We start from the raw sequence: 24,268 nt of genomic DNA, 5'->3' as shown, positions 1-24,268 counted from the left end.
GCTGGGAAATAATCTGCCTGCAATGCAGGGGACCCTGGTTTGATCCCTGGTTTGAGAAGATCATCTGCAGAAGAGATAGACTACCCAGTCCAGTATTCTTGGGTTTCCCTGGTGGCACAGTTGGTAAAGAATCTTCCTGCAATGCAGGTTTGATCCCTGGGTTGGAAAGATCCCCTGGAGGAGGGCATGGCAACCCACTCCAGTATTCTTGCCTGGAGAATCCCCATGGACAGAGGAGCCTGGTGGGCTACAGTCTATAGGGTCACAAAGAGTCAGACACAACTGAGGGACTCAGCACAGCAAAATGGCAATAAGGCTTCAGGTATGGCTTAAACAAGGTGCTCAACAGGACTTGGTAACTCCAAGTCTCTCATCTCCATCTTGTCCTAGTCCTAATTTTTCCCTCTGATTCTGATGATTTCCTTCTCAAGATGGTGTGTCTTGGCAGGATGGTAGCCAGAAATTCTGGCTGAATGTACTTACAGGTTTAAGTCTAACAGTAAGAGAAACTCTTTCTGATCACTCTCCCACAAATCCCAAGAATCACTCTGATTGTGCCAGTTAGGGCGTGTTCCCACCCCTGAACTAATTGCTGGCACTAAGGGAATTGGGTGGGCCAATTGGTTTGACTGAGAAAGGGGAAATGACGGCTCCCTGTGGAAATTCACAGTGACCAGTAAAAGAGGAAGAAATGCTCAGTGGTCGGAATGGCAAATACCTATGATGTAGCTCAGGGAGGCTTGTGCTTCTTTAAGAAAAAGAATCTGAAATAAAAATGACTTTAGGTGCACAGAGGAAGGTCAGTAGCCCAGTTACACTTGGGACCTCCAAAAAAAGATGCTCTCATTATCAGCTCTTTAGAGACCTGACTCAGTGATCCGATCAGGTAGAATTACCCTCTGGCTTTCTCTGTGACAATGGGTGGACCTAGCCTCAGACAATCTATAATCGCTAACAACCCTGTTTGGAAGACTTGAGTCAGATGGTCACCCGCAGGTTGACAGAGCACTGGGTGAAGCCAGCTTGGGCCTTTGCTGTGTCCTTGCATAGAAATAAGGGCCTGAATCTCAGCAGGTGTCTCTTCTTGGCCAGCCCTGCTAATGATCTGGAGAGCAGGACTGGTCTAAGAGTGAGGATGTGGTTCTGAGGAACGTGGGGGATGCTGGGCTGTCCTGAGCTACTTGCAGCTGGAAGCAAGGCATACATTTCTCCATGCCTCTGTGAAGTCTCTTCTCTGGCACTGTGGTATCTGTTAGAGGGAGGGCTTGACTCTGGATGGTGAACTGGGACAAGCTCTGAAAGGCCCCAGCAGACGTGGTTGTCCTCGCCACGCTATTCAAGGTTAGGGCACCCGGTGACTGAACGATGTAGCAAACAGTTACATGCCTTCCTGCAGCTTCAAGGGCGGTTCCCCTCTTGGCAAAGATCAGGATTCCAAAGAGAAAAACGGGGCTGGCTCACATGAGATGCCAACATCCCCAAAGTTCCAGGTCCTCTCCCGAGCTAGGAGATACTACTGATGCCTTTAGCAGAGGAATTCTTTGGAATAAAAAGGACATAGGAATTAAATCCAGCCCCCTTGCCATGATCTGCAGAGCCCACACTGTGTCTTGTGGGCTTTGCTGCCTGTCCTAACTCCTCACCACCGTCTCTCGTTGGCGGATTCCACTGCAACTGCTCGGATCTTCCTTCTGTTCCCTGACCTGCCAGGCCCTTTCTTACGTTTGTATATGCAGCTCCTTCTGCTTGGGGGGCTCTCCTTACCCCCAACCCACTTCTCAGCTTTGCCTGGCTGACAACTCCTCCTTCATTTTCTTTCAATCTGCTCCAGGGTAGCAGGCCAGATGATCAAAAAGGGCACCCCACCCCTCCCCACTTGAACTGCTGCCTCATCTGATTTCCTTCTTCCTCGTCTATCTCCTCCCATGTGCTATGCTTAGTCACTCACTCGTGACTGACTCTCTGCAGCCCCCCATGGACAGTAGCCCGCCAGGCTCCTCTGTCCATGGGGATTCTCCAGACAAGAATACTAGAGTGGGTTGCCATGCCCTCCTCCAGGGGATCTTCCCAACCCAGGGACAAAATCAAGGTCTCCTGCCCTGCAGGCAGATTCTTTAGAAACCAAGCTATCAGGGAAGCCCATCTCCTCCCATGAGAATGTAAAGTTCGTAAGAGTGGGGATCTTCGCTTTGGAAGCCTCCTTCCCTTGATTCCCTTCCCTAGAACAATGCTGGACACATAGCGGGAGTTTGTTAATAGTCACCGAATTAATGAAAGGCAATTCTAGATGAACGTCTCTTCCTAAAGCAGTAGACCCTGCAGGTTCGCTCAAGTACATAAAGCACTAGTCTCCGTCTCTGCCCCCTTTCAGCCTCGCACACTCGGAATGCTACTCCCAGTTTCATTCCCAGAGCCGTGGCCCAGTGCCACGCAAGGGATTGATGAGGACTCAGAAGGGCGTGGGCTCCTGTCCTTGAGAATTCTGGTCTGAAGGGCAGGCAAGGTGCGTGCCTTTCAGCACCCAGGCAACCACACAGAGGGCTGAGGCGTGGGCTGGAAAGATCACGGTGCTGGAAACTCAGAAGGCGGGAATATGTAGGAAGTGGGGCAGTAAGGAGGCCATGGTGGACATGAGACGAGGCTTCACGGTCAAGGTTACCATCTCTCCAGCTCTACTAACTCCAGGTCGCCTTGACTGAGCCCCTCCAACGTGCCAGGCGCTTTATGTACTTTGCTGTTGTTCAGTCGCTAAGTGGTGTCTGACTCTTTGCGACCCCGTGGACGGCAGCACGCCAGGCCTCTCTGTCCTGCATTATCTCCCAAAGTTTGCCCAAATTCATGTCCATTGAGTCGGCAATGCCATCTAGCCATCCCATCCTCTGCTGTCCCCTTCTTCTTTATGTATATTACCTCTCAAAATACACACAGCAACCCTTTATGGTAGTGACATTTTTCAGATGGGGAAATAGAGACTTAGGTTAAAAAAAAACAACAAACAACAAAAAACCTCACTTCCAGTAAGAAGCAGATCGCGGGCAGGCTGTCAGCAAAGCTGTGTGCCTGCTACACGTGCCCCGTTCCTCATGGGGTCTCTTTGCAGGAAATACTTCACATACGATAACATCGTAACACAGCAGAGAGATGCTGAATGAGGAGGCAAGAGACCCCACCCTGCCCTATGTCTGTTCCTGCTGTCCCACTGGTTTTTGTGAGGTTTGTCACAGGTCATCCAAGATCCTGGAACCCCCATTTCCTTACCTTGAAAATAGGGAAGTTGGACTTGGCAGTACCAAGTCTTCCTGTCCTTCAACTTTGTTTGTTGATTATTCAGTTGCTAAGTCGTGTCTGACTCTTTGTGACCCCACGGACTGCAGCATGCCAGGCTCCTCTGTCCTGCACTATCTCCCAGAGTTTGCTCAAACTCATGTCCATTGAGTCGGTGATGCCATCCAACCATCTCATCCTCTGCCGCCCCCTTTTCCTTTTGCCTTCAATCTTTCCCAGCATCAGGGTCTTTTCCTAGGAGTTGGCTCTTTGCATCAGGTGGCCAATGTACTAGCGTATTTAGGGGTAAATATATATCCTAGGATTCCTCTATGCTTCAGTGGAGGTGGCATGGAGCCTGGAAATCTGAAGGTATAAAACCTCCCCCAGGTGAGTGGATACGTAGCTACAGGGTTGGATGCTGAAGGCTTGGGTTAGTGTTTTCAATCTTGGCTGCACATTAGATTTACCCAAGGGAATTATATATCTTCTGGACCCCACCCCAGACCAACTGGTTTGGCATCTTTTGGAGTGGGACTGGTAGGGGTGGGAGAGCATCAGCTTTGAAGAGTGTGAGCCTCTTAAAATGTGGTTAGTGACTGAGAAACCAAATATTTTATTATCCTTCATATTTTAAAATTCAATGTAAATAGTCATGTGTGGTCAGTACGCGCTAAATTGCTTCAGTTGTGTCTGAGTCTTTGCTACCCTATGGACCATAGCCCGCCAGGCTCCTCTGTCCAGGGGATTCTCCAGGCTGGAATACTGGAATGGGTTGCCTTTTCCTCCTCCAGGGGATCTTCCCAACCCAGGGATTGAACCTGCATCTCTTGTGTCTCCTGCATCTGCAGACGGGTCCTTTACCACTAGCGCCACCTGGGAAGCCCGTGGTCAGTAGGTGCTATATTGGAAAGCCAGGCTAGAAGACAGTTGAAGACTTAGTAGCTTTATGTGGCTCGTTCCTTGCTCCAACCCAAATCCTACTGCTCTTCTTTGTAGTTATATTGCCTAACACCCATCCTTCCCACTTTAGTCTGAGTGGCTAGTTCACAGACGCTGAGTGAAGCGCTCAAATGTTCCTCTCCTGGTCTCTGGATCAAAATCCTTCAGCTACCATAGCTGGGAACCCAGCTATCACCAGAAACTTAAGACTAAACTTTTGATTTGAAGAGAGGGAAAGTGCCGAGAAAGGTTTTGTTAGGTTATTTTTTGACAAATGCTGGTGGACCGGCTCCTGACAAAAGCAAAATGGGAGATAGAGCACAAATCATAAAATGGTCCACTGAGGTTGCTTGGAGTGGAAGTCCGTGTCTGTGGGAGATGGGGCTGGTGTGTTTTGGGGACATGATGGACAGGGGAATGTATGAAGACTTCCTTTGGGTTTCTTTACAAACACTCATTACTTGGTTTAGTTAGCTCTCTCAGTAATTCAACTTATCACGTGTTCATGGAGTCCCTGACCCCTCACAGGTACTGATGGAGATCCTGAGTCCCAAACACTTGAGTCCAGACTGTGATGGGGTTGGTGTGTGTCTCCACTTTATGCTGAAGGCTGTTGGAGCTGCTGAAAAATGTAAAGATGAGGGCCCTGTGGTCCAGCTTGAACCTTAGAAAGACAGCTCCAGCAGCAGTGCGGGGGGTGGGCGGGGGAAGGGGGAGATCAGGGTAGGCGCTCCAGACAAGAGTCTCCTTTTATATAGTTACAGAGAGAACTGCCAAGGGTCTGAACGTGAGCAGGTGTGACAGGGAAAAGAAAATGAAATAAACCCGTTAGGTGATCAAGATAATATGGATGTGGCTTGGCTTGAGAAGTGGTGAACTACAGCCATAAATGAGGGAAGAACCTGTCCATGTCTTCTGAGGGGAGCCAAGTGAGGGACAGAACATAGATCATAGAATGGCCCAATGGGTGGAGGCCACTTGGAGTCGAATATTGTGTTTGTGGGTGACGGAACTGGTGTGCTTTGGGGAAACGGCCCCTGGGTGTGACTTTCCTGCTCAGTTCCAGTCTCACGCATACCCTGATTGACACCTGATGTGAGGTCATTGCTACTGGTTGCCCATCTCTGAGAAATTTTCTTTTTCCAGTTGGGTGCCTTAAGAAAGATTAGTGGTGGTATTGACCACACACACACACACACACACACACACACACACACACACACCTTTTTCTGTTCTGCATACCTGGAATCAGTGTTTCCCAGTAGCTAAGCAGCCAGATTTTGGATTTGGATCACCTAGTCTTGAATCCTGTCTCTGCCATGTACTCGCTACGTGGGTTTGGGCAAGTTACATTCTCTGATCCAGTGTTTTTAACCTTTAAAAATAATACTTCCTACTATATGTCACATTGCACTATATATAGAGGGGCTTCCCAGGTGGCTCAGTGGGAAGAACCCACTGAAAGAACCCACCTGCTAATGCAGGAGACACAGGTTCGATCCCTGGGTTTAGGAGATCCCCTGGAGAAGGAAATGGCAACCCACTCCAGTATTCTTGCCTGGAGAATCCCATGGACAGAGGAGCCTGGCGGGCTGGTCTGTGGGGTTGCAAAAAAGTCAGACACAACTTAGCGACTACACAGCAACAACTGCATACAGAATAAATAGTTGTGGTGATGACCGTGATGATGGTGGTGACAAAGATGAGGATGGATGGATGGTGATGCTGAAGAAGATGGTGATGGTGGTGATGTTGATGATGATGATGGAGGAGGTAGCAGCCAGATGATAAGAGGAACAGAGATCCTCTAGTGAAACAGATCCAGCTTACATGTATGTGAGCATTCTATTCATCTGAATCCTCATGCTCCTCAAGCTTGACATTTCTACTTTCCCTCTCATCCATGAAAAATGAAATAAAATATGCTTACTAGCTCAGCTGATACACAACAAGAGGAGCAGAAAGTACATCAGGGCTTAGCCAGGCGGAAAGCAAATTCCCAAGGAGTCTTTCAAGATCTCTGTTGGGTCCTTTGCAAGATTATGCTTTTATGTTTTTGGTGCCCACATGGCAGGCAGAGAAAAATAAGCCATGGAAATGGGTTCAGGGTTAACACTAGCAGCCAGTTCTCTCTTGCTTCCTGGGGATGAGTTTCCTGCTCAGTTATTTTTCTCACCGAATATTTACTGGGCCCCTACTGTGTGTCATACATGGCGCTAGGCTTTGAAGATAATAACGTGAGCAGTGCTTACCCTGCTGCTGAGAGAAGACAGAGGAAAAGCAAATATATCAGCTTTGGCGTTCATATACTCAGGTCACAGAAATTCAGTTTCAGTTGGACTGGCACGAAGCCTCAGCACTGGTATTTTATTTTTTTATGACTCTCCTAGTGATTCTCTTGTGCAGCCAGCAGTGAAAGCCACTGGTGTGTGCAAAGAAACACTGGCTGACATCTTGCAGTAAGTGAGCTTTTGTCAGCGTGGGGTCATGTGGATTTTAGGGAAATCATCTAACCTTCTTCCTGTGTCTTTATGAGAAATGCCATCCATGAGGGTTATAACCACTGGCCGCACCTCATCTCTTGGATAGTTAGAATCAAAGAGATAATGAGCGTGGTGAGAGTTGGTTTTAGACTCTATTAAACATCAGACCTTGATCCCCGTGGGGTCAGGTCTCACCCCGGGATCTCAGCAAGGTCTGGAGTATTCTAGAATGGCAGTCGTGGCAGGACTGGAGCATGGAGTGGAAAGCAGAAACCCAGAACCCCATACACCCCTGCCCCTCGAATCTGCATTTGAAATGGTTTGTTCTGGTTCTGCAGAGCCGTGAACTTGGGGAGGGAACCGCTTTTGCTCCAGAACCAAAGTGGGTGTCTGAAATCTGTTCCTCTCCCCCAGCGGCATGCTGCCGAGGAAGCCGGCGCCAGGGTTGGTCAGACTGATCTGTGGGGCCTGAAAGGGCCAGGCTGAGTGATGGTGGGAGGAGGTATGTGCAGGAGGGTCAGCCTCTGCTGCCCAGGTAGGAATTGGAAAGAACATGCGGGGCCTTGAAACAAAGGACCATTTGGCACCCAGGTGTGTGGCCAGACTCCCCCATCACTTCCTGCCCATCCATAGACCCACCTTTGAAAATCCCAAAGCTAAACACAAGCCTTCTCTGTGCCTCACTGTGCAATTATGCTTTTAAAAAATTTATTTAATTTAATTGGAGAATAATTACTTTACAATATTATGCTGGTTTCTGCCATACATCAATATGAATTGGTCACAGGTACACACATATCCTCTCTCCCTCGGGAACCCCCCACCTCCCTCCCCAACTCATTCCCCCAGGTTGTCACAGAGCCCCAGCTTTGGGTGCCCTGCATCATACGTCAAATTCACACTGGTTATCTATTTTACATCTGGTCATGTAGATGGTTCAATGCTATGCTCTCAAATCATCCCACCCTCTTCTTCTCCCACTGAGTCTGAAAGTTTGTTCTTTACGTCTGTGTCTCCTTTTACAAATAACTTCTTGCTTTCATCCCTCTGAAGGGTATGCTTTGCCTTTGGTCCGCCATGGTTTTTGAAGTTTAAGTTTCAGATGCCAATCGAAATGAAAGTGGTACAGGGTCCACTATGGACTGCCTGAGGTCCATAAAGGACGTTAGCCACGGTTTCTCTCCAAAGCATGATTCTTCATTTCCCTCTCTTCGTGCAGCCCCTTGGGCTCAGGATGAATGGGCTGGATGAACTGGTTTTGGAGGGAGGAGGGAATGCAAAAAAACTAGCATGTCAGTAGGCCTGGAGACACCATTTTTACATAGAATAAGGGTCTGACCCACTTAGGTTTCTGCCAGTGTCCATGTGGTCTATCTAGAGCAGGGGTCCCCAGTCTGGAATCTAAATGCCTGATGATCTGAGGTGGAGCTGATGTAATAATAATAGAGATAAAGGGCACAATAAATGTAATGCACTTGAATCATCCCCAAACCATGCCCACTGTCCTTGGTCCATGGGAAAATTGTCTTCTGCAAAACTGATCCTTGGAGCCAAAAAGGTTGGGGACCACTGGGAGATGAGAGGATGAGGAGGGGAGTCCCTAAACCGTGGGAATCAGACGTGGATTCAATGAGCCGTTTACTCCTGCTAGTTCTTCTTATCCTCATAGCAGCCCCGTGGGATGGTGCTCACAATTACCATTTCATAGGCAAAGAAACTCAGATCCCAGAAACTTTAGTAGTCCCCCACGGTCGCATGGCTAGTTGGGCTTCCCCGATGGCTCAGCGGGTAAAGAATCCATCTGCCAGTGCAGGAGATGTGGATTCGAACCCTGGGTCTGGAAGATCCCCTGGAGAAGGAAATGCCAACCCACTCCAGTATTCTTGCCTGGAAAATGTCGTGGACAGAGGAGCCTAGTGGGCTACAGTCCAAAGGATCACAACTGATGACTAGGCACATGGCAGTTAATGCTGGGCCAGGACTTGAGTTCAGGTCTGATAGACCCCAGAGCCCGTGCTATTTCAACTATAAAGTTTGACTGGTGTGTGTGAAGGGGTAGAGTACAGAGAATAAATTGAATGTGATAGGTCTGCGGGAGCCACCGATGACTACAGAGGAGAGGAGAGGTGTATGTTACAGCTGTGTTTTAGGAATTTCGATCAAGCAGCCATGAGCAAAGCAGATTGTTGAGATGCTCAAGTCAGGAGTGAATGACCAGGACTCCTCTGGTGGTCCAGCGGTTGGGAATCCACCTGCAGTGCAGGGACACGTGTTCAGTCCTCAGTCAGGGAACTGAGATCCCACACGTCCAACTCTCTGTGGCCCCGTGGACTGTAGCCCGCCAGGCTCCTCCGACCATGGAATTTCCCAGGCAAGATTACTGAAGTGAGTTTCCATTTCCTTCTCCGGGAGATCCTCCCGACCCAGGGATTGAACCCACACCTCCTAGTTGGCAGGTGAATTCTTTACCACAGAACCACCAGGGAAGCCCTCTTTATCAATAAAGGATACACTGGTATATTTTGGGCATTGGATCGTGGAGTGGTTCCTCAGAATAGTGGGATGAGGATGTGGAAAACTTCTAATTTTTGGACATGATGTTCGAGAGTCACACAAAATGCAGGCTTGGATACTGAATTCTCCCCTTTCACATTGTGTTTAAATCAAGGACATTTCTCTTAGGCTTCATTCACACATCTGTCCCCTCATGCACTCCCTCACTCTCCATTTACTGATGGGTCATGTGCCAAGGCTTCTGCCAGGTTTGGGGGACACAGATGAGGACAGCAATCTCTGCCCCTAAGCAGTTAGCAACCTTGTTGAGGCATGATTTAAAGTGATTAGTCAATCCAAGAATATTGGATTTCTCCAACAGCTACTGTAGGGAAAAAGATAATTATCCAAAGTCTTTAAATCTGTTACCCAATTTAATTGATTTAATTAGGTAAAATTCGTAGAACTGTAATGTTGAAAGGGACCCAAAGGCATTTATTTCTGTTTTTTTCTCTCTGCCTTCAGGCCACGCTGCACTCAATTTATCCCCCCAAACACCATGCACTTTAGGAAAAGGGGGATATTTCTAAGAACTGTAGCTTTTAGCCTTTTTGGATAAAATTTTCTGTTCAGTGAGCATCCTCAGGGAAGATTATGCAGACTTGTTGAAAGACTTGACATGCACAGCTACAAAGTATTGCTCTGAAAGACATGAGTGGAATCATTTACTCACAGACACACACATGCACACATGCATGAAATGGAATCGCCATATTCATACAATTGAGGATGTATTAAACATACATGGTAAATACAGAATGCAAAATGCAAGTATGGCTGCAATATGATAAGGACCCTTTGAAAATTCTTTCAGTTCCCAGAAAAAAAATACATCTCAACAATTGTCAAATCCTGTTTTGCTATATTACAGATTGATACTGTCTGTTTAGTCCTCATTTTCACACCATGCCAGTGGGTCCATGACATGGTTTAAGTGCCTACTTTATGCACATCTTCAGTGACCCCAGTGGTGGTATTTTGGGAGAAGGGCAGAAAGTTGAACCAAAATCTGAGTTTGGATGCTGACTCGCCATGGACTACCCTGAGGCTCATTTACCACTGCCGACAGTTCTTGTTGTTCAGTAGCTCAGTCATGTCCAACTCTTTGCAACCCCATGGACTGCAGCATGCCAGACTTCCCTGCCTTTCACCATCTCTCAGAGTTTGCACAAACTCATGTCCATTGAGTTGGTGATGCCATCCAACCATCTCATCCTCTGTCGCCCCCTTCTCCTCTTGCCCTCAATCTTTCCCAGCATCAGGGTCTTTTCCAATGAGTTGGCTTTTCAAATCAGATAGCCAGAGTACTGGAGTTTCAACATCAGTCCTTCCAATCACAGTACCAACCTCACAGGATCTTCACAGAAATCTGATGAGTTAAGGGTTTGGAAAGGGCACGACTGTGTGCATCACCTGTTCTTTTTCTAAACGGATATTTGCTGTCACGATCAGGGTTATGACTTGGGGAGATGTTAGGACTATGAGAGACCCTTTAACCCAACACAAGTAACCATGTCACTTTCCAGGGTAAACATTCAGGCACTCACCCTTATGCTCAGAATAAGATCTAACATGGCTCCTGAGGCTGTATGTGATAGGGTTTCTGCCAAGCTCTTCAACATCATCTCATCCCCCTATATCACAGGCCATCACCCATTTATCTCCAGCTCCTGAAACAGTCAAGATGTATCCCCAGGGCTCCTCTGACTACACTGTCCACTGTCCCTCTTTTGAAACTTCAGCATCTCCTTATGCCTCTCTTAGCAATCAGAAATTACTCTTCTTCACTTTTCTTCCACGTCTATGAAGGCAGAGACCATATGTGTCTGTCTTATAGATCCTCATTTCCACAAGCGCTAACATGCTGTTGCCATGTAATTAGGTGATCAGCAAATATTTTTTGACTGAACAGATAGATGTCCACCTGGTGTTTATCACAGTCCATATTTCACAGGAATCTAAAGTTCAAGTGACCGAGAAACCTTGCTCAGATTAGTTTAAGTGTGGCTTACATAATCAGCAGGTCTAGAGTAATTGGCTCCAGACATGACAGACTCCAGGTCATCACAAACCTCCCCCTATCTCCTGAGGTTGTTTTAATTCTACTGGCTTCACTTTCCAGTCCTGAGTCTGGGGGTCAGATAGTGTTTGGGTCCCTGGGGGACCCAAAGGGTTGGTGGTATGATGAACTGGTAGAAAATGAAGCTGGCAAATTAACAGATGTCCTTCACTGTTACAGGCTCTGGGCTCCAAGTTCAGGGACCTCCTTCATCTCTGCATTTCCGGTATCTATTCCAGAGCTTGGCCTACAGTAGGTGCTCAGGAATGTTTGCGAATGAACAGGCAACGGATTTATTTCCCGTCACTTCTAGGAAGGAGCTACGAAGACAGATGGTCATATGTAAGCTGCCTTCTGCCTCATCTGCTGTTTTGCTTTCTTTTCACCCCTTGGCAGGATCCGACGTCTACCTTCTTCCAATTTGGAGCGTCCATCCAGCAGCAAGCCACGGTCATGCTGAAGATCATGCAGGATTACGACTGGCATGTCTTCTCTCTGGTGACCACCATCTTCCCTGGCTACAGGGACTTCATCAGCTTCATCAAGACCACAGTGGACAACAGCTTTGTGGGCTGGGACATGCAGAACGTGATCACGCTGGACACATCCTTTGAGGACGCAAAGACGCAAGTCCAGCTGAAGAAGATCCACTCTTCCGTCATCTTGCTCTACTGTTCCAAAGATGAGGCGGTTCTCATCCTAAGCGAGGCCCGCTCCCTCGGCCTCACCGGGTACGATTTCTTCTGGATCGTCCCCAGCTTGGTCTCCGGGAACACAGAGCTCATCCCCAAAGAGTTTCCATCGGGGCTCATTTCTGTCTCCTACGACGACTGGGACTACAGTCTGGAGGCGAGGGTGCGAGACGGGCTGGGCATCCTGACCACGGCCGCGTCTTCCATGTTGGACAAGTTCTCCTACATCCCCGAGGCCAAGGCCAGCTGCTATGGGCAGACGGAGAAGCTGGAGGCCCCCCTGCACACGCTGCACCAGTAAGAAGGGCCCTTTGCTTGTCCCCCAAAGTGGAGCCAGCGTTCTGTCGTGGTTGTTTGTTTCAGTACTAAGTCATACATGCTCACTGCTGAGAATGTGCACTGAGAATAGAGAACGCTGTGTGTCCGCCTGTGGGATTTGTTGGCTTGTTTTGTTCTTTCCCCTCTTCTTCTCATGTCCTTTTGTTTTTAAGTAGCATCATCCTTCCTTGGTTTTCTGCAACTTACTTTTTTTACTCAACAATATACCTTGGAAACCTACACTTGAGATCTATATACCTACCTATCTATCTATCCACTTTCTCTCTATAGTTATGTCTTAAGTATGTATGTATATATATGTTTATATATGTGTGTGTCAGTATATATATACACACATGTACATAAATGTGTAAATATATATAGATGTATGTATTGACTGAGTGACTAACAGTCACTCTTTGTGTCTGACTGTTTGTGACCCCATGGACTGTACAGGCTCCTCTGTCCATGAAATTCTCCAGGCAAGCATACTGGAGTGGGTAAGCCATTCCCTTCTCCAGGGGATCTCCCCTACCCGGGGCTTGAACCCGGGTCTCCTGCATTGCAGGCAGATGCTTTACCATCTGAGCCATCAGGGAAGCCCAGATGTATGTATCCATACATATGAATTCATACGTGTGCAGATGCATGTGAACAGACATATATGGGTCTGCATGTGTATATGTAAATATATAGATATAGAAATACTTACATTTCTTGTAACCTACATACTGCGTTCTTCAATAGGGCTATCCCATGGTTTATTTATCCAGTCTTCATAACAATAGAAATTTATGTTGTTTCAGACTTTTTCCATTAGAAACTAAACTTCAGTGATGATCACCCTGACCTGACTCTTCATACACATGTACAAGTATCTTTCTAGAGTTGTTTCTAAGAAGTAGACTTTTGGGGTCAAGGAACATGTGCATTTTAAACTATAAGTGTCTGTTGTTAAATTGTCCCACAAGGTAACTGTATAACTTATGTTCACTCTGGCAGCGTGTGAAATCAACTCAACTTCCCACATCCTCACCAGCATGTCACACTTTGGGGAAAGTGCCCACATTGGTGCTCCTGGTCTTGGAGTCTGTATGTGAGTTTCTTCCCTTCGTACATCCCAAGTATCTTTGTAGGTTGCTGGAAATCTTGGGAAACATCACTTTTAAAGCTGCATTGTATTCCATCATGTGGCTGTGTCATAATTTAGTTAACTACTCCCATCTTCGTGGACATTTAAGTTAAATTTTATGTTTCTGAGAAGCATTGTTTGTCTTTACAGGCTGTCGTCGTGGCTCAGCTGTTGAGATTTGGAAGGATCACTCCTACGCTCATTGTGCTTATTTTTGCCTGATGTTGACTGATTTAATCCATGCTCATTTCTTAGATAATGAGCAGGGTAGCACCGTGATGAAGGGACTGGGCTATGGAGTTAGACTTGCTGGCTTCGAATCGTGTCTCATCCACTTTCCGTGTAACTCAGACATGGTTATGAGTTATGGTTATAAAATAACCATATGGTTATGGTTATAAATGGTTATAAAATAACCATAACCAGACACGGTTATAAAATAAAGGTCATTTTACCTTTCTGGGCCTCCATTGTGCATTGCAAAGTGGTAATAATAACAGTACTTTCTAGGTGGTGATTCTCACACTTCAGCGTGCATCAGAGTCACTGGATGGGCTTGTTAAAACAAGAGGCTCTCAGAGTGTCTAGTTTCTGATGGAAAAAATCTGACACAACGTAAACTTCTATTATTATGAAGATTGGATAAATAAAGCATCGGATAGCCCTATTGGGGGCCCCATGCTCAGAGTGTCTAATTCAGTAGCTCTGGACTAGGTGCCAAGAATTTGCAGTTCTAGTAAGTTCCTGGTGATGTTGATGTTGTCGATCTGGAGAACCAATGTTCTAGGAGATGTCATGAGTATTACATGAGGTGATGCCTGAAAAGTGCTGCTTAGCACAAGTGCTGAGCACTTGGCAATTTCTTAATGACTGTCAGAATGAGTGGTGAAATTGTTTTGGTCATCAGAAATTTCAGTGCACAGACCCGGTGAGTTTATTACCCGAAGAATAACACATCTCTCTAAAATGTCTCAGGCTTCCGTGATGGTTCAGATGGTAAAGAATCTGCCTGCAGTATGGGAGATCCAGATTCGATCCCTGGGTCTGGAAGATTCCTTGGAGAAGGAAATGGCTACCCACTCCAGTATTCTTGCCTAGAGAATTCCATGGACCAAAGACCCTGGCAGGCTACAGTCCATGGGATTGAAAAGAGTCAGGCTTAACAGAGAGAGTAACACTAAAATGTCTCTGGAAGGTTTTAGGACTTTAAATCTGCTACAGTTCAGAGATAATTTCTGGTCTGGGGCTAAATATGTGTATGTGTGTTTGTGTGTGTGTGTAATGGTTTAAAGATTTTACCTAAAATTGACATTTACCTGAAAAGTTAACTCTTGGGTTAAGAAATCATGGCCCTTTGAAGTTTTCCCTTCCCCTCTCCTCTTTCCCTCTTTAAAGATCTTGTTTCTACATTGCTACTTTCAGCATTTTAAATAATTGCCCAAGTATCAGGAAGGAACTCAGATAAATTGGCGTGAATCATGGGAGCATGTTACAGAGTCAGGATTGCTGCCAGCCCAAGACAAGGACTGCGCTAATGAATTCTTACTTTCCATCATTAAGTGCCCTGCAGCTGGAATATTTGATTCTGATGGAAACATAACTCAATTGTAGGGCAATTGAAATATAACATATACAGGAAAAGGAATTTGAGAAGGATAATTGGCAAGATAGTCAAATCTCTCTCCAGTGACCACCCTGAATTCCATTCCTTAAAAACAAAGTCCAACTGCTCTGAAATGCTGGCCTGGTATTTCCAGGAGTCATGCTTTGAATGCAGCAATGTTGTAGGTGGTATTTCAGCCCCAGAGAAGGAATGCATTAAGTGTAGTGAGCCATCATCCACAGCCTGGTGTTTAATAGACTATCTCTCTGCTGGAAGAGCGCCAGAGGGTTCAGTTCATGGGTGGTGCTCAGGCAAGTGTTTGGGGTCATCACCACACTTCCTGACTAGCCCAGCATTTCTTAAAACAATCCCAGAAAGAGTGGGACCTTGCTAGGCAAGGCAAGGACTAGCAGCTGGAGAGAGTCCCAAGAAGGTGGTTTTTAGGGAAGGGGTTAAGGGCACTATATCTCTGTCTTCCATCCATCACTCCTTCTATCCAGAGAACCATGTGTTTGCCTCCAGAATCACACATGAATTAGCATACAACTTAAAGAATGTACGGTCTAATGAAGGTGTAGAAATTTGTCTAAAAACAAACTCAGGTAACAAGTAAAAGTGGAACTGTTAGTCACTCAGTTGTGTCCAACTCTTTGCAACCCCATGGACTGTAGCCTGCCAGGCTCCTCTGTCCATGGAATTCTCTAGGCAAGAATACTAGAGTGGGTAGCCATTCCCTTCTCCAAGGCACCTTCCCCACCCAGGGGTGGAACCTGAGTCTCCTCCATTGCAAGCAGACTCTTCACCATCTGAGCCACCAAGCCCATTAGGTAACAAGGACTCTTTTTTTTTTTTTTTTTAAAGGAGAGAATAGTATCAAAAAGCAGAGTCTGATGAAACACCCACCCCCACACTGGAACCAGAGAACAAAGTGAACATGTCATATTTGTTTCAAGTGTTTGAGAGAAATAAAACATTACTGATCAGGTAGAAGTCCTGCTTATACCTTTCTCCCTTTCTCACCATGGGAGAGAACAACAGAAAAACACCACAGTGAATTTGGCATGTAACCAAATCCGTGCACATGTTCTGAAATGTTGATGTAGATATGTGCACGACCTTAGACCCAATGTGTGTGCACGCTCGGTTGCTTAGTCATGTCCGACTCTTTGCGACCCCATGGACTGGAGCCTGCCAGGCTCCTCTTGTCCATGGAATTTTTCAGACAAGAATACTGGAGTGGGTTTCCATTTTCTCCTCCAGGGGATCTTCCTAACTCAGGGATTGAACTTGCATCTCCTGCACTGGCAAGTGGATTCTTTACCACGAGCACCACCTGGGAAGCCTTAGACCCAATGGATAGCTCTTTTTAATATATATAAGTGGTATCTGATATGTTGGAATTTCCTTTAGCTCCACCTTATGGCTCAAGCATGGTCTATGAGGACACATAGAATGCTAGCATATTCATCTTCGTTGCTTTTTAGTTAATCATCCCCCTTTGATGGACATTTGGGTTGTTGACAGTAAGGAATCTTCAATCTGGGTAACAGAGAACACGGGCTTCCTTGGTGGCTCAGACAGTAAAGAATCCACCTGCAATTCAGGAGACCTGGGTTCAATCCTTGGGTTGGGAAGATCCCCTGGAGAAAGGAAAGGCTGGAGAATTCCATGGACAGTGGAACCTGGCGGGGCCGCAAACAGTCGGACACAGCTGAGTGACTAACACTCTCACTTTCAGCAGAGAACACGTGTGTCTGTATCCTGATTCATCCTTGTTCAGTGCAAGCCCATGACTCCAGAGTTAAGAGTTCTCACTTCGGGCTTTGAAGGTTACATTTTCAACTAGAGGAAAAAGTCTTAGTTTGCAAAGCAACTGTAAACAAATAGCTCTCATCACTCCCACTCTGTAGTGGGGAGGATGCAAACTAGCTTCTGAAGAGGTTCAGGTAAAGTCACACATGATGGTTTCATGTGAGGTGCTGAGGGACTGGGGGTCCTGCTTTGACGGGTTGAGTTCGACATCTTGGGTCTAATTAGGCACGTCCTCTGGTGGTCCTCATGGACATTGCTGGGAGTCTGACGCACGGAGTTTGGGTGGTGAGGATACTGTACAGTTGTTCACTGCTGACAGTGCTGGACCAGGTATAGAAGACTGCTTGCTGGGTTAATGACCCCACTGTGGACCTGTGTCTGTTCTGATTTCAGGAAAAAAAAGAGTGGGGAAAAGGGGAAATGTTCCTGATGTTTAATATTCCTGGTTTTAGAGATGGCACTTGGAAAAGAACAGTCAGCATTTTCCAAAGTTCAAAAATAGCTCAGCCATGTTACGTAACCTATGCCTTGCTACTGCAAAGTTATTAAACATCTGTTCCTTCACCAAGCCCAGAGCACATCACTGGCAACTCCTGGAGCTGTGAAGGTAAACCGTTACCTGTTTCGTTGGCACAGAACCTAGGCTGCTCTGTCCTGTCCTGTCCCGAGAAGGGCTCGGGTTTGCTAGTGGGTGGGGCCCCAGGAAGGAGCACGAGATCACAGTTAAGAGTGTGGGCGCCGGAGGCGGGCTGCCTGTGTGTGAATCTCTGATCTGAACTCTCCTGGATCTGAGACTCTGAGCAGGTCACTCGATTCCTCCAAGTCTGCTCCCTCAGATGTAACATGGGGATAAGAAAAGTTTTGTTTCTTAACCTAGAGCCTGGCATATGGAAAGCAATCTGTAAATGGGTGTGTGTGTGTGTGTGTGTGTGTGTGTGTGTGTGTGCTCACTTGTGTCCCACTCTTCGCGACCCCATGGACTGTAGCCCGTCAGGCTCCTCTGTCCTTGGGATCCTCCAGGTAAGAATACTGGAGTGGGTTGCCATTTCCTCCCAGGATAAAAGATTACTACTATTGATTGAATGTGTGCACACTTGTGTGTTTCCTCATCCACTTTGGAGGGGACACATTTTACATTTATTGAGGAGGAGGTCATAGAAGGGAGAAGGTGGGTGTTTTTAAGACCTGAGTGCTCTTGCCAGAGGATTACCTTGGGAGGAATGCTGTGAAGAACACCACTAGTGGGAAGAAGGGTAGTGTGGAGGAGAAAAAAATTCAAGGGAAGGGTAATTGCCAACTTGGTTTCAAATTAGCCACATATTTACCAAGTATTAGTTACTAAGTGCTCTGAATTCAGGTTTAAAAAAAAAAGTCTCTGTGTGTGTGGGAGGTGTTGGGGGGAGTCATTTCTTTGTATTGTAGTAGAATTAAGTGAAAGTATATATGTAAGGCACTGATCATTATGCCTGGCATATAGTAGTAGTTGTTGTTCCATCGCTAAGTCATGTCTGACCCTTTGTGACACCATAGACTGGAGCCCGTCAGGCTCCTTTGTCCATGGGATTTCCCAGGCAGGCATACTAGAGTGGGTTGCCGTTTCCTGCTCCAGGGGATCGTCCCGACCCGGGGATCGAACCTGTGTCTCCTGCATTGGCAGGCAGATTCTTTTACCACTGAGCCACCAGGGAAGCCCCGCGTGTAGGTGGCACTTCACAAATAACTGTAAAGTCGTTGTCGTCTTCTTCTTATGACGATGATGATCATTTTTGTTACTTTAATTTTTGCTTATTATACTGCATGCTGTACACAGACAGGAAAGAGAGAAATGGAGGTATATTTCAATCTCATTTCTTGCCGATTGAGTTATGCCTCTGTGTCCTAGGGCTCCCATTTCAGTTAGGGGAGGAGGACGTGGAGATGTTACTACACTGGAAGTCAAATAGAAGCGCTCAGGTAGATCTAAAGCCCAAACCAAGGCAAAAAAAAAATCTTCTCTTGGATGAGTTATGAATTAGTATTGAAGGGAAGTTATTTGGCTTTAATTAATGATACCTGACTTGACCACTTATGTGTTTTACATTAACTTCCTGATTTATGAAGTCCAGTTTCTGCTTTAAGAAGCAACAAGATTGTAAATTATCACCCGGACAGGAAGGGAAATGGAAGGAAGATATATAAGTGAGAGTGAGTTTAATTCATATCCAAGTTACATTTGATACTTTTTTCAACCTTCCTTTCTAAAATAACCATAGGAAAAACTGCTGGTTTAATGACCCATTAAGAGACTGAGCTGAACCTGCTTGGCATATTTTTATTTGATAATCAGAATTATCACTGTTGGTTTCTTTTTTTAATGCCAGTAAAGGAGCCTGCTCAGTTAATTCTCTGAGCTTGACCGGAGTTATAACTTCCCCGGGGCGAATGTGATAACTCTCTGCAAATATTTATCTGTGGGATCACTGTATGCTCAACAAACATTTCTGGCAGTGACACCAGGCACCCAGGAGACCAGACCATCCTCTGGGCCTGTGCTGTAAATCTGATTGGGAGTCTGGACTCAGGGATGGGGAAAAAGGCTGAGCCTCAAAGAGATATGCAGTGAGAGAATCTAGCAACCATGTGCCAAATTGAGAACCCAAAACATATTCCACAAGGCTGCGTGACTTTGTGGGCTTCCCAGATGGCGCTAGTAGTAAAGAACCTGCCTGTCAGTGCAGGAGACATAAGAGACACAGATTCGATCCCTGGGTCAGGAAGATCCCTTGAAGGAGGGCCTGGCAACCCACTCCACTATTCTTCCCTGGAGAATCCCATGGACAGAGGAGCCTGATGGGCCACAGTCCACGGGGTAGCAAAGAGAAGGACATGACTGAAGCGACCTAGCACACACATACACATGACTTTGTGTATGTGGAATGTGGAATTGGATAGTGGATAATTGGATAATTGGAATTGGATAATTCCACTTTGTGGAACGTGGTTTTGGACAGTGCTTTGTTCAAACCGTTTCCTGGACTCAGAGGAGGCTGTCCTGGGCAAATTACTTAACATCTTTGAGCCTCCATTTCCCTGAGTATATACAGAGATGATTCCAACCACAGAGGATTAAGGTAACATTTAAATCCATGTAATATATTTAGCTAAGCACCTAGGATGGAGTTGGCACCCTATAGATGTTAATTTTCCTCCTTCCCCGGGACCAAATGCACAGCTTGATCTAACACCTCTTGTGTCCTGATGGACCCACGAGAGGTGGGCTGTGCCCCCTGGGCATTCAGCCGGAGAGCAAAGTCAACAGCCTCTCCTCAGCATCATCTCTGTTTGTGGCATCTCTCCTGGAACGTGGTCCTGTCTGTTTTCTGGCTGGAAGTCAAGAGTGCCGTATGCCAGCCCTGCAGTGCAAGTCAATCATTTCCAATTGGCATCCAATGAATAGCTCGACAAATGGTGGAAACCTGATGCTGGCAACTTGAAAGGATCAGAAATTGTCCATAACTTTACCCTGAGGGAAAGGTGGTTTGAAATGTTTTGGGGTCACACATAAAATATAAGTATTGTTCAAATTTGCCTTATATCAGATGCAAATTTTTAGATTCTGAAACCAGCATGCCAACAAAAATATATATTGATCTTTTTCCTCCAAGGTTGAATACTAGGGAAGGTTTCATTTTGAAACTTGTTAATTTGGTAACATATACTAATGATTTGCTGCAGCTTCCTTCTGTGAAAAGATAATGCAAAGAATAGCCCCATCTTCAGTACTCTGGTGCCTGATGACAGAGAGTGAGTATGTTGGGGGCAAGGGGTCTTGATATGTAAGCAGAGGGACCAATTATGAGACCGTAACGTGAATCTCTGTAAGGCTGTGGGTTCAGAGACAAATGGGTGGGGTTATGCCTGTTTTGGAAGTAAAATTAACAAAATGTGATGGATGACTATGAAGTGATAGAAGAGCTACAATATTATTTTTTTCACTTGTACCACTGAATAGATGGCGGTACCTTTTACAAAATTGGAGAAGAAACAGGTTGGGGGAGAGTGAGCCAGGAATGGCATCTAATTTCAAACACATTCAATTGAACATACCTTGGAGACATCCAGATGGCAATCTCAAGTAGGCAATTGGAGAGAAGAGTCTGAGTTCAGGCTGAAAATACACTACAGAGGTTTTGAGCTCCTGATGGCGGTTAAAGCCTCAGAATTGTGTGACATCACCTAGGGGAGAGTGAAGACTCAGAGGTGGGACCACGTCCCAGCATTAATTGGTAAATCATTCCCCGAGGGGAAGGAGAACACTGGAGAAAACGAATTGGGCTGTGAATTTCAGCTGCCTTCCCCCTTTGGAGACTCTCTATTCCCAACCTTGATTTTGCTGTGGAGCCTGGTGGGTGTCTGTATAGTATCTGCTATATGCTTTTTTGTTGTTCAGTCATTCAGTCATGTCCAATACTTAGACATGGCAATAGGAGCTGCAGACCTCCCAAAGATATACAGTCTACAACCATTTCTAGTCTACCTGGGCTTAGCACCGCCTAGGAGAGTTAAATAATCATACCAATAGTTTTGGCTTCCCAGGTGGTGCTAGTGGTAAAGAACTCACCTGCCAATGCAGGAGACAGAAGAGACTCGAGTTCGATCCCTGGATGGGGAAGATCCCCTGGAAGAGGGCATGGCAACCCACTCCAGTATTCTTGCCTGGAGGATCCCATGGACAGAGGAGCCTGGCGGGCTATGGGGTTGCAAAGAGTCGGACACAACTGAAGTGCTTAGCCCTCACACACGCACCAATAGTTTTAATCGATATATGGAAGAAGTAAAATTTATCTCATAATGAACTGCCAGGAAGATCATCAGAGCAGGAAATGCTTTAAGTTAAAGGGAACCCAGTACTTGACTAGGCTGGAGCCATGACACAGACGGCGGGCCAAGCTTTTGGATCTGAAGCAGTGAGGAGGTCACATTCAGGAAGGGGCTGGGAAAAACCTCTGCTTTTGTTTCATTCTTGACATGATCTGGAAAACATCCGATACCACACAAAACGAGTTAAAAATCCTGTCCAGCACCAGGGAGGAGCATATGGTGCAGTGTGGAGGGCCAGGCCATGTATAAGCTGTTCTTTGTTTTCTTTCCTGGAAGGGTGTCTGCCTCTGCACCTCCTCCTGGCATGTAGGGCAGAAGCCCGCCCTGTCACTCCTTCCAGGTGGGAGCTAGACAGCCAGAACGGACCTCTCCACCTGTCCTCTGCCTCCCCCTTCCATTGCCTCTGTGTGGACGCTGCCTGCCTGCAGGTGTGACTGAGCCCCCGTGCAGACTCCCGGTGCCTGCGAGTGTGGCATGGATCCCAGGGATGAAGGAGTCACTGTCAGCCTGGTGATGCTCGCTAGGTTCTGCGTGGGCCGGGAGGCCAGCCACATTTCCACACAGGCCCCAAAGTTTGCTGAATGAACTGACTGATCTGCTCATGATCTGGTGTGCTCTTGGCCAAATCCCCGTAGCCGGTTCTTAAAGATTTGCTTCATCTGATTAAATTCTATTGAAACACAGGACTAAGCATGTATCACTCAGTTTTCTACATGGTTGGAGGACCGCTCTCCTGAGACTTGAGCTCTTTTCTTTTCCTATTAATGAAAGAATTTCTTAACAGTTTTATTAATACATTGCTATGTGTTGAGGAGGGAGAAAAAGGGAACTTGAAGTTTCATTAAGTTACATTATGGAGGCATATATATATTTATTCAAATAGAGTTGATTTATGATGTGTTAGAGGCTTCCCCTGTGGCTCAGCTGGTAAAGAATCCACCTGCAAGGTGGGAGACCTGGGTTTGATTCCTGGGTTGGGAAGATCCCCTGGAGAAGGGAAAGGCTACCCACTCCATTATTCTGTCCTAGAGAATTCCATGGACTGTATAGTCCATGGGGTTGCAATGAGTTGGACACTACTGAGTGACTTTCACTTTCACTGTGATGTGTTAATTTCTGGTGTATAGCACAGTGAGTGATTCAGTTATATATATATATTCCTTTCAGATTCCTTTCCATTGTAGGCTATTACAAGGTATTGAATATAGTTTCCTGTGCTATGCTGTAGGACCTTTTTGTTCAATCTGGGGCAACATGGATGGACCTAGAGATTATCACACTAAGTTATATAAATGAGACAGAGAAAGATAAATATCATATGATATCATATGTGAAGCTAAAAAAGTGATACAAAATGAATATAGACCCACAGGCATAGAAAACAAACTTACGGTTACTAAAGGTGACGAGGGAAGGTGGAAGGTGGAAGCATATGTATTTTAAAATCAGATATAATTGAAATGTTGAAATACTCTAGTGATAAAACCTACCATGTATTTAGTACCTCCTATGTGCCAATCACTTTAAATGCATTATCTTTAATCCTTAGGTGTGACTAGTCACTTTAAATACATTGTCTTTAATCCTTATGTGTGAGTTAGGATGTTTTTGCAACAAGTAATAATCAACTAAAGTTAGTTATGTGATTGAGTTATTTGATTGGAATCCCAGCGACCTGGTGGACTTCAGGTGCAGTATGGTCAAGGTTCTGGTTCTTTCCCCTATGATCTCCTGACTATTCTTTGAGGAGTATAGTCCTTGATCTCAAACTGACTCCTTCATGACCTTAAGTTTGCTGTCAGAAGCACTTTGGATGACTTCCTTGTTCATGACCGCATTAGGTCTTGTGCCCACCTTTAATAGCCATTTTCAAAATGCCATATACTGACCCAGTTAATTCTGGACTGCTCACTCAGTCCCTGAGAGGTCAAATAGGATCCAGTTCAGTCAGTTCAGTCACTCAGTTGTGTCCAACTCTTTGTGACCCCATGGACTGTAGCATGCCAGGCTTCTCTGTCCATCACAAATTCCCGGAGCTTGCTCAAACTCATGTCAATCAAGTTGGTGAAGCCATCCAACCACCTCATCCTCTGCCATCCCCTTCTGCCTTCAGTCTTTCCCAGCATCAGGGTCTTTTCCAAAGAGTCAGTTCTTCACATCAGGTGGCCAAAGTACTGGAGCTTTAGCTTCAGCATCAGTACTTCCAATGAATATTCAGGACTGATTTCCTTTAGGATGGACTCGTTGGATCTCCTTGCTGTCCAAGGGACTCTCAAGAGTCTTCTCCAACACCACAGTTCAAAAGCATCAACTCTTCAGCACTCAGCTTTCTTTACAGTCCAATTCTCACATCCATACATGACTACTGGAAAAACCAGAGCTTTGACTAGATGGACCTTTGTCGACATAGTAATGTCTCTGCTTTTAAATATGCTGTCTAGGTTGGTCATAGCTTTTCTTCCAAAGAGCAAGCGTCTTTTAATTTCATGGCTGCAGTCACCATCTGCAGTGATTTTGGAGCCCAAGAGAATAAAGTCTCTCACTGTTTCC

The 24,268-nt window shown here is 46.0% G+C and overlaps 1 protein-coding gene and 1 non-coding gene across 3 annotated transcripts in view; one reads left to right on the top strand and one right to left on the bottom strand.

The window, feature by feature from the left end:
* Nucleotides 1-24,268, top strand: part of GRIN2A (glutamate ionotropic receptor NMDA type subunit 2A) — a 430,691-nt gene that overhangs the window by 244,360 nt on the left and 162,063 nt on the right. For both annotated transcript variants that reach the window (XM_061152805.1, XM_061152806.1), the window contains one exon: nucleotides 11,698-12,290. In XM_061152805.1, coding sequence (XP_061008788.1) covers nucleotides 11,698-12,290 — 593 coding nt within the window. The remainder of the gene's footprint in view (nucleotides 1-11,697; nucleotides 12,291-24,268) is intronic.
* Nucleotides 12,839-12,910, bottom strand: TRNAC-GCA (transfer RNA cysteine (anticodon GCA)). The gene has a single exon. It is a non-coding gene; the product is annotated as a tRNA-Cys (tRNA).

The sequence above is a fragment of the Dama dama genome, chromosome 10 (genome assembly GCF_033118175.1).
Source record: "Dama dama isolate Ldn47 chromosome 10, ASM3311817v1, whole genome shotgun sequence".
Lineage (NCBI taxonomy): Eukaryota > Metazoa > Chordata > Mammalia > Artiodactyla > Cervidae > Dama > Dama dama.
This window is presented reverse-complemented; position numbering and strand designations above follow the sequence as displayed.